General features: G+C 44.7%; 1 protein-coding gene across 1 annotated transcript in view; it reads right to left on the bottom strand.

The window, feature by feature from the left end:
• The window catches only part of HABP4 (hyaluronan binding protein 4), a 37,112-nt gene extending 34,402 nt beyond the window's left edge, over nucleotides 1–2,710 (bottom strand). The window contains exon 1 of the mRNA XM_065879060.1: nucleotides 2,251–2,710. Within this exon, the coding sequence (XP_065735132.1) occupies nucleotides 2,251–2,611 (361 nt within the window). The 5' untranslated portion in view covers nucleotides 2,612–2,710. The remainder of the gene's footprint in view (nucleotides 1–2,250) is intronic.
• Nucleotides 2,711–10,758: the final 8,048 nt, after the last annotated feature.

Below are 10,758 nucleotides of genomic sequence, written 5' to 3' on the forward strand. Positions count from 1 at the left end.
AAATAGTGAAGGCCATTAAAAACCTATTTCTATGGGAAAATCTTATGATTTCCACATCCTTTTGAGATTAATGTTTCCGTTATATGTCAAACTTGTTTTGACTTAGATTCTTGTCTACACTAAGCATTCATTTATAATATTCTAACTAAATTAAAAATTTTGAGTGTTAGAAAAGTACAGTCCGTATCAATTAGGGCTACAAAACCTTGAGAGAGTAGCTCTCTAACACCCATTACAGACAAGTTTAGCACAGTAGCTACATAAACGGAAATTAATGAGCTGTTTGCTCCTGAAATAACATACTTGAAAAAGAACTAGAATTATAAAATTTCCATTTTAACTAAAAAACTAACTAAAGTTCTTTAATATAGATCTCAAAAGCCAGATCACTTGGATCATAAACAACTGACAGAAAAAAAGTTATAAATGTACTAGACTACAGTGCTAAGTTTATTAGTTTAGCAAGTTATAACTGTACTAGATCATAACGCTAAATGCAGGTTGCAACCCAGTTTATATCATGTAAATTTAGAAAAAAAGAAGTAGCTCTGTGCATTTATGTATGTAAATGCAAGGTGTTAAAATAAGAAAAATACAGGATTTTCACTATACTTCATACACTTTTGAATTGTTTAAAATTTTTATAACAAAAATGCATGACATTTTTAATAGTAAAAAGGTTAAAAAGCAATACATTGACATAGAAAACTAAATTCAGTTTCACACTAAAATACATATTTTCACTTGTTAAAAAATAAAGCTTAGCCTTTCCCAATTCTTATTACTATGATATTTATCTAAATAGATTTAAAAGAAAAGATAGAACATAATGCAAAATGTACAAATTATCTCAAGTCTCACTCACTGTTTAAATAGGCTCATAACTGTACCGGTCCACCAAGGAGTCTTGGGATATCCAATAGCATTTAAAATAATTTTCAATATTTTTATTATAGTGACTTAATTTTCTGATTTTCAAGAGATAATGCTGGATTGAACTTTCCACAGATAAAGGTAAACATTACCTAGTTGCAGGAGTCAAAGCCCCAACACTCAAATCAGGTGTTATTGTCTCAGGGCTGGCTGCACAATTTTTATCAAGCAAGGACCAAGCCAGTAAAGCCAAGTTGAATACACTGCCAAACATCGGCTGGAGTGGTCGAATTATACATCCTAACATTCTTTTTACGGAAACTTTAGGACCACTGTCTTATTTTTGAAAAACAGAGGAAACACAGGTGGAAACTTGGAGGCTTTGCCAGTGATGCAGTTCAGGTGAGAAAAGACTCTTAAGCACCCTCCGTCCCTAGATGCAGACAGTAGTAGTACACCAAGCTTTGTACTTGCCGTTTTGGCTAAGCAGGGAGTGGGGAACTTTGAATATTCTTGTTGAAAAGGTTAATTTAAAACGCTTTTCTTAAAGCAGCTTGAGTTAATGACAAGTTACACAATCCATCAATGCTGCCTGCTACATTGAAAACCCGTGCGGGACGACTGCTGGAAGCTCCGTAAGGGGGATGGATGGGTGAAGGCACAGAGCTTGGAAGGAGCCGGGGACCCCGCGTCCACCCCCGCCGCATTCTGCTCGCGGCCCTGACGTCACAGCCCGCCCCCGAGGTCACCCAGGACTTCCCTCCATCACAAAGGCCCCAGCCCCTCACCCCGGCGATCCTTCACACACCCCGGGCTCTCGCCGCCACCCCCAGGGTCCGGGTGCACCCTCCTCCACTCTCCCTAAAAGGCGCTCCCCTCCCTCCTTCCCACCACGCTACTTTTTGCCTCCCGACGCGAATCTTGCAGAGGTTGGGCTGGAGGATGGAGAAGGTCCCTGCTAGTTCTAGATCTGAGAGCCCCGGGTCAGCGACCTCAGTGTTCGCCCCCACACACCAACCCAGAAATATCCCTCAACTTTGCCCAACTTGTAAAGGCTCAGTTTCAGCGTTCTGAAACCCCCTACTCCAAGCCTGCACTCTCCTTCGCCCCCAGAAGGGACTGGGAAAGGCCAGAAGGGGCGTGACACCCTACACCCCGTCCTCTTTTCCCACCCTCCTCGGCCACAGGGACCCTCAACTCCAGCCAACTCTTCCCAGAGCCCCCTCCCCTTTCTGGAACAGATTCCAGTGATCCCAGTCTCGTAGTAGGAGGTCGTGGGGCTGCTGAGGAGAGGTGACCTCCATGACCCCATTCTCCTTCCCTCCCGCCCACCGCGCCCACCCCGGGGCATCTAGGTGCCGGGCGGAGCGCGCGTACCGGGCGGCTGAGGGCCGCCCCCTGGGCTGTCTGGCTGCTGCGCGCCGGGGGCCGGGAGGCTCTTGCGTTCCTTCTGAGACTCCCTCCGGCCGCCGCCCGCGCCGGGTCTGTGGCCCGAGGCGCCAGCCGGGCTCCTGCCGCCGCGGTTGCCGGCCCCGGCCGCCGCCCCCGCCGCTTCGTCGCGCCTCTTGCGCTGCAGCTGCTGCTGGCGTCGGCGCTCGGCCTCGCGCAGGATGTCGAACGGGTCCGACTCGTCGTCTAGCAGCTGGTGGAAGCGATTGGCCACGACACAGCCGAAACTCTCCTGCATCGCGGCGCCTGCGGCGGCCGCGGCCACAGGACTCCCCAGAGCGCCCTTCATGCCGCCGCCGCCACTGCGGGCCCGCCGCGGGCAGTCCACGCGAGCGAGTCTCAGCGAAGCCGGCAGCGAGGACCCATCCTACCCGCAGCAACCGCCCTCCCACCCCAGCCCGGTCCCATCCCTACCAGCGCCCGCCCCCGCGCCGCCGCCACCGCCCGTCCAGCCGCTTCCCGCCAGCCAATCAGCGCACGCGGACTCGCCCCCTTTCCTAGCCAGCACGCCTGGAAACCCAATCAGCGACCGGCTGCTGTCACGTCATGCGACCTCTATGCCCCTCCCCACGATTCAGCAGGGAGGGGCTGGACCCAAAGGGCGGAGCTACTGGGAGGAGCAAGGAACCTTGCGGTCCAGGCTGCTGGACCCTGCAGGTGGGTCACGGCCATAATTTATGTTCTCTCTGGGACTGGGTCCACATTCATCATCGGCCATACTTCTTTGAAGTTTATACATTGATTGAGCCATTCAACAACTGTATAGTGTACACTTATTATGTGCCTGGCGTTATGTTGTAGGAGATACTAGCTCTCTATTTTAGTAGATCTTACAGCCTATAGGCAGAAAAGTGCCCTGAAGAAAAGGCACAGACTTCTCTATGATCCTATAGCAGAGGGACTTGACCTAATTAGGAAGTTTGGAGAGGCTTTCCCAGGGAATGACGGTTAAGCTGAGATCTGAAGGATGACAAGGGCCGTGAGTAACGGCAAGTGCACAAGTCTTGAGTTGGGGTGGAGCACAGCCCATTCAAGCTCAAGGAAATGGATTGCTAAGAGTTGGAGGAAGGCCTTGTTTTGGTCTTTATTCTGGGAGCAGCGGCAAGCAAATTTTAAGCATGAACATGTGTCTGAAAAGGCCACTCTAGCTGTAATGTGAAGGACTAGGTTGGAGGGAGGTCAAAATGGATGCAGGGAGACCAAGCTGAAGATTGCTGCAGAGCTCCAGGGAAAAGGTGGTGATCACTATCCTTGGATGGTGGATACTGTCGGTGGAGGTGAAGAGAGTAGTAGATCCAAGAGCTATTTTGGAGGTTATATCAACAGGACTCAGTGATGCACTAGATATGGGTGGTGAGGAAAAAGGAGGAGAGTATGATGACTCCTATTTTTCTGGCTCTTGCAACTGGAATGGTGATGCTATTCACAAAGAAACAGAGCATTTATAGACCACTTTGATGAGAATCATAAGTTCAGTCTTGGACATGTTGAAGTTTAGCGTTTGGGTGTTTGTTTTGTTTGTTTGTTTGGTTCGTTGGTTGTTTTATTCAACTGAGGGCTTGAAGTTCAGAGAAGAACTGTGAATTGGACTTTCTCCAGGAATTCTTGCCTAGGCACCGATGGAGACACTCTTGGCTGCCTATACTACAGCCCTTCCTTTCCCTCTTACACTTTCCCAAAATCTGTATTTTGTTAGGGCATCAGGGAGCTGTTTGCCCCAGGGGGGAACTGCGCCCTTTTCCAGCCTCAAACTTGATTAATCTTAAATCACCCATTGTAATTTCATTCCCCTACCAATGATTGGTGTAGGAATAGGCTTCTGGTGCAAATCTGGCAGAACAGACCTGAGGGAAAGTATTCTGCAGGATTTCTTGGAGGGATCATTCATCTTATACCTAAAAAGGGATTGCGACAGGATCTTCTAACTTTCCACTTCTGTACTTTGGTCCTTGTTATGTGAGGAGGACATGATGCCTAGAGTGCTGGCCCTTATTTTGTGACTATGAGGATGGCAGAGAAGAAGGTGGAGAAAACCTAGTTCCTTGATGATGTGGAGCTGCTGACTTGCCACAATCGGGAAACTTCCTGCCTCAGACTTATTATTATGTAAGACAATAAATGCCATTATTGTTTAAACTAGTCTTAGTTGTACTTGTTTCTTGCATCAAAAGGATTCTATTACAGCATCTTGCTCAGATACATCAGTACCAGCTTTTACTTTCCTTTAATTGCAAATGGAAAAGGAACCCTTAATCTTAACTGCTGCCAGGTCTGTGTTTTACTCACTTATTCAACTTTCTGTCATTCCCAAGGAAGAGAACAGGGATGATGTCTGTCTTATTCATTATTACAACATATTCCCAGTGCTTAGCATTCTAGGTAGCTGTACCGTAGGTTCTCAGTAAATATTCGTTGAATGAAGATTTTAAGATATCTGGTCTTCTCCTTCTTGGAGTCAACAGAGGCTTATGATCAAAAGCCTATACTTGGGCTTCCCTGGTGGCACAGTGGTTGAGAGTCTGCCTGCCGATGCAGGGGACATGGGTTCGTGCCCCAGTCCGGGAAGATCCCACATGCCGCGGAGCGGCTGGGCCCGTGAGCCATGGCCGCTGAGCCTGAGTGTCCGGAGCCTGTGCTCCGCAACGGGAGAGGCCACAACAGTGAGAGGCCCGTGTACCACACACACACAAAAAAGCCTATACTTTTTATCCAAAAGAATTGAGAGCAGGTGTTCAGACAAAAACTTGTACCTGAGTGTTCATAGCAGCACTACTCGCAAGAGCCAAAAGGTAGAAACCACCAAATGCACATCAGCTGATGAATGGATAAACAAAATGTGGTGCAATGGATTAATATTTGGTCAGAAAAGGGAATGAAGTACTAATACCTGCTACAACATGGATGAACCTTGAAAACATTATGCAAAGTGGCAGAAACCAGACACAAAGGGTCACAAATTGTATGATTTCATTGATATGAAATGTCCAGAATTGGCAAATCCATAGAGATAGAAAGCAGATTAGTGGTTGCCAGGGGCTCAGGGGAGAAAGAATGGGGATTGACTGCTTAAAGGGCATGAGGTTGCCTTTTAGAGTGATGAAATTTTTCTGGAACTAAATAGTGGTGATGGTTAAATACCACTGAATTATAAAATGGCGAAAATAGTAAATTTTATGTGTATTTGGCCACAATTTTTTTAAAGCTTATATTTTGGAGTTAGACCATGATTTGAATCCTGGCTATGCCACTAACTGACTTTGTAACCTTGGACCTATTCCTTATTCTTGTGCCTCAGTTTTCTCATCTGTAAAACAGAGAAAATAATGGTACCTACTTCAGAGGGTTATTGTGAGAACTGGGTCCAATAATGCATATGAAGTGTTCATCACCATACCTGGCACAGAGTAGATCCTCAGTAAAAGTTATTTGATAGTAATTATGATACCAAAGAGACAAAAACCAAAACATGCACACAACCATACAACTCAGAAAATAAAGCATACCAAAAATGCAGTGAAGTGTGGATGCTGAACGATACCACCAGCCCTTCCATAGCAGTTACTTATTGGCACCAGTGGAAATGCAGTGAAGTTTAACTACATACAAAATGTAAATTGCCTTGAGTTAATTAATAGGCAAATTCCACTAGGAATAATAAAATAAAATATACTAAAATCTTCCAGATTGACTTAAAATTCACAGAAAGTTAGAGAATTTACAAGCATGTAGCTTTGTTACCTTTGGTTACATGCAAAGAACAACACCTGGGTGAGGGCCAAGGCTGAGGGACCAGTCAGGCTATAAAGGGTGTGAGTTTTTGTGAATCATCATTCCATATACTCTGTTTTGCCACTGGATCATTACTCCCTCTTTGCTTACCTTTCTCCTCTATAAAACTACGATGATTAAAATTGGTCCTGTGTTCCGCATATGGTTGATGGGAAGATAAAACGAAAGAAGTAAATTTTAAAAGGTTAAAAAATTTCACATTATTTTACAGTTGTTTCTACTTGAATAATATATGCAAGAACAAAAATATTTTTCCTAACTCTAAGAGGATCTCATCTGTCTTTTGTGCCAGTTGAGTCAATTGTGATAAGATCAGTGAAATTATAGGTCCTGGTTTAGTTGTTACCAGGTGGAAGTGAATTTAAATTCAGTTTCCCACAGCAAATGAATAAAGCAACTACACAGTCTCAAAGTTAGGGGTTACAGAACCATAAATCATTAACAATCAGGATGCTGCAGAACTTCGAGCAAGCCAAATTCCATTTATGATGACCAGAAACAGAATATTTAAACCAGGAAAGGACCTGCACCCAGCCTACTAATATTTGTATTCTTGTTGTCACTGAGGTTCTTTCCAGCTTTTTTAAAATTTTATTTATTTTTGGCTGCATTGGGTCTTTGTTTCTGCGCACGGGCTTTCTCTAGTTGTAGCCAGCAGGGACTACTCTTCGTTGTAGTGCACGGGCTTCTCCTTGTGGTGGCTTCTCCTTGCAGTGGCTTCTCCTGTTGTGGAGCATGGGCTCTAGGGCACGTGGGCTTCAGCAGTTGTGGCGCGCAGGCTTAGTTGTTCCGCGGCATGTGGGATCTTCCCAGACCAGAGATCGAACCCGTGTCCCCTGCATTAGCAGGAGGATTCTTATCCATTGCGCCACCAGGGAAGTCCTCTTTCCAGCTTTCTTATGTCAAGATGTTACTGGCTACCACAGTGCTTTATATCCTCAAGGCACTCATGCCAATAGAAGAGTTTTTTATTCTCTCAAAATTCCTACTATTAAAATGTTGGTCTTGGTTGTAACTTTAATCAAGCCTGAATAAAATAATTTATTTTAGAACTTTTAAATTCTACATTTATTCTGGATCCTTCCAGTTGTGAGCAACAGAAAACCTATAATTAAAACAAAGGATTTGTTGGCTCAAGAAAAAAGTCCGTGATTGAATCAGGCATAGCTGGGTCAGGGATAAACCATACCAGGACCTCATCTCTCTCTCTGCCCCTTGCCATCTCTTTGCTATATTTTCTTCTGTATTGGCTTCCCTTTTATCAGTTTCACTTTGTAGATGGTCCCAGTAGTACCATATTTAAGCCCTTATAGTTTTAAGGCCAGCAGGAAAAGAAAGGGCCTTTCTGGCAACATTAGCATAGGAATCCCAGAATTGAATCATTAGCCTTTCTTGGGTCATGAGTACACCTTTGAACCAGTTGCTATAGCGAAGGGCATTTGATTCTCTGATCAGCCGGCCTAGTTCACCAGGTCAAGCTGGAGTCAGCCCCCTCAACCGGGGCTGAGTGGAGGGAGCAAGTCCCCAAGGAAGATAAGGTTTCCAATACCAGCAGATAGGAATGGATGGCCGGGTAGGTAACAAACAGAATTCCCCACAGGTGATGATTAGCATGAACATGTTATTGGCACCCCTTCTGTAGTACTGGATTTGCTGTGCCCTGCGTTATAATTCTTTCTCCTTACTTCTCCTCCCTAAGACCAGAAGTCATATCTAATTCGTTTTTCTGTCCCCTCCTTCCCTTCTTTTTGGCTTCATCTTCAGTGCCTGCAAAAGTGCTTTTCATCCAGGAGATATTTGTTGTGTGAATAAATGAGTTTCTTCTTTGTATGCATGTGCTCCTGACAATTTTGCATGTGTTACAAACAAAGTAAAAATGCAACAAACGAATTAATGTGTGTAAGTTAATTAATACATTTACATGATTAAATGGATGTGATACTGTTTCTTTTTTCTGAAAGATTCATTATTCTACACATTTGCTAATAATCACAGCTGAATTTTATATAGGGCTTACTAGGTGCTAGCCATCATTCTAAGCATTTTCTGTTTGTTTAGTCCTTACAACAACCTGAAGAGGTAGATGCTTCTACTGTCCCCGTGTTACAGTGCCATGAGGTGAGTGCCTCAGTAAGTGGTAGAGCTGGGATCATGAACTTGAGTCTACACTCCTAACCATAATGCTTTCCTGCTAAGTACTGAGCTAACAGCTTTGGTGTGAGCAGGACATGGCTTCTCTCCTTAAAGAGCTATGCAAGGTGGGGGCAGACATTGCGCACATAAGGCACAGTTCTCAGAAGAGACCTAAGGGTCTGTAATCATATCACCTATAGAATTATGTTAGGGAGTGCTCACTGAGACCCTAGTGGGGGAAGTGGTAGACTTAGATCCCTAAAAATATAATTTTGTGGAATGAAAGCTATAGTGTGTTCATGCTAAGTTTGAATCGACTAAGATGTTGAAATAGGGCTGCTCTTCTGCTTAGATTATATTTCAGAAATGTTTTAAAAATAAGCTCACATCTAACTCTCTAAGGATGATCTGTGGGCCAGCAACTGCAAATCACTCAGGAGCTTTTTAGAAATGCACAATCTCAGGCCCACCACAGAGCTACTGAATCTGAATTTTACAATATCCCTAAGAAGTGTCTGTGCACAGTAGAATTTGGGAAGCACTAAGCTAAAGTAAAAATACAAAGCCAGCAATGGGATCTGTTAGTACCACCTGATGGAAGCCTGGTCATCATTTGTTGTTGACTAGTTTAGTCTTATCTGGCAGCTGGTGAGTTTGAGGTGCACAGCCTGGGACCCAGGCACACAATGAAAAAGAGTCTGACCACCAAGGAAGGACAGAGATCCTGCACCAGCAGAGGCTCGGACCACCTCTTCCACTGCAAAGTCCTCTAGCTACATGTCCTTTGATCAATTTAATTCCTTAACACAAGGTTAAGGGGAATGAATTGGGAAAGGCTCTAGAAAGGAGGGGTTTGATGAACGATTAAGCCATTCCAGGGAGAATTACATGTGCAAAGACCCATAGGTATAAAATTGGGAGCTTTGGATTAACTAGAATTTCTGTGTAGAATGGTAAAATATGGGACGATACCAACAAGAAGGGGCCATGCCTTGAATTACTTTATGTGCCGTGGTAAGGAGTTTGGACTTTATCTTTTAAATTTAGGGTGTATCACCAGAGTTTTCTGAGGGTTGGGGGAAATAAACTTTATTGCTTGTGTGAAATTATACATGCTCACTGAAAGAAATTAAAACTATGAAAAGCACAAAGAAAGTAAAACTCATCTGAAATACCACCACCCACAAATTATCACTGCTCACATTTTCTAAGCATCCTTCTAGTCTTCTTCATGTATGTAAACATACATATAATTTTACATATCTGCTTTTTTCACTCAACAATGTCAGAGACGTAGTTCTGTGTCAATAAATACAACGTCATCATTTTTTTTTTTTTTTTTTTGCAGTACGCAGGCGTCTCACTGTTGTGGCCTCTCCCATTGCGGAGCACAGGCTCTGGATGTGCAGGCTCAGCGGCCATGGCTCACGGGCCCAGCTGCTCCGCGGCATGTGGGATCTTCCCAGACCAGGGCATGAACCCGCGTCCCCTGCATCGGCAGGTGGACTCTCAACCACTGCACCAACAGGGAAGCCCCTCAATGTCATCATTTTAATGGCCATAAAATATTACACTGTATGTGATCTGGGTCCAATCAAAAGACAGAAACATGCAGTAATTTAAACAGGGAAGCTTAACATAAAGAATTATTAACTTATGATAGGAGAGTAACTATAAGGTTAGAAAAAGAATTCTAAAAGGTACCCTAGGACTGAGGAAGGGTATCCAAGGAAGGATAAAGTTGGAAGGGAGTTCAGACATCACTGAGGAAGGTGTTGGTTATAGCCCATTGGATGGTTGAGAAGTTTTCTGGGTCATAGATGGTCCACAATCACTGGGAAAGCAGGAGCCGCACCCCAGGGCCTAGGTGACTAAAGGCTTATGGGGTAGGGGGGTGCATAAAGGGAGTCAAGTGCCACTGTTGACAGTGCTGGAACCAGAAGCTGGGGCAATCACACTCTGTAGGAACCCAGCACACTTCTGTGTACCGCTTGGGCTGAGGAGACTCTGGACACTGCATGGAACAAAGTCTGGCTGACTGGCCCATTAGATGGCTAGCCTTATGGGGCTCTAGTGTGTACACACAGGAGGCAGAGAAGAGGGTGCCAGGAGCAGTCATCTGGGCTGAGACACAGGCCCATGCATTCTGAGGCTCCTGGCTAACTGTCCATGTCGACAGCTGGAAAGAGCAGAAGCCCCGCAAACAGTACAGAAAAAAACACTTGGAGTTAGTGGAGAAAAAAGCATGCTCTGTAGGAGCCTGGTGACAATGTACCGCAGAACAAGGAAAAGAAAAGCTCTTTCTCTTCCAGTGTCCTTTCAGCACCTGCTACTACCAGAGTCTGACACCTTCCACTGGCAAAGGAAAATGATTTAAAGGACCTAGATCCATTTTTGTGGAGCAGGCAATGAAGGATGAATTTGCAGATGTGAGATAATAAATCAATAGCTAGCATACTACAGTGTACTGAACCAGTTTTCTATTCATGGGTATTCTGGTGTTTCCCATGCTTC

This window comes from Phocoena phocoena, chromosome 6 (genome assembly GCF_963924675.1).
Source record: "Phocoena phocoena chromosome 6, mPhoPho1.1, whole genome shotgun sequence".
In the NCBI taxonomy this organism is placed as follows: Eukaryota; Metazoa; Chordata; class Mammalia; order Artiodactyla; family Phocoenidae; genus Phocoena; species Phocoena phocoena.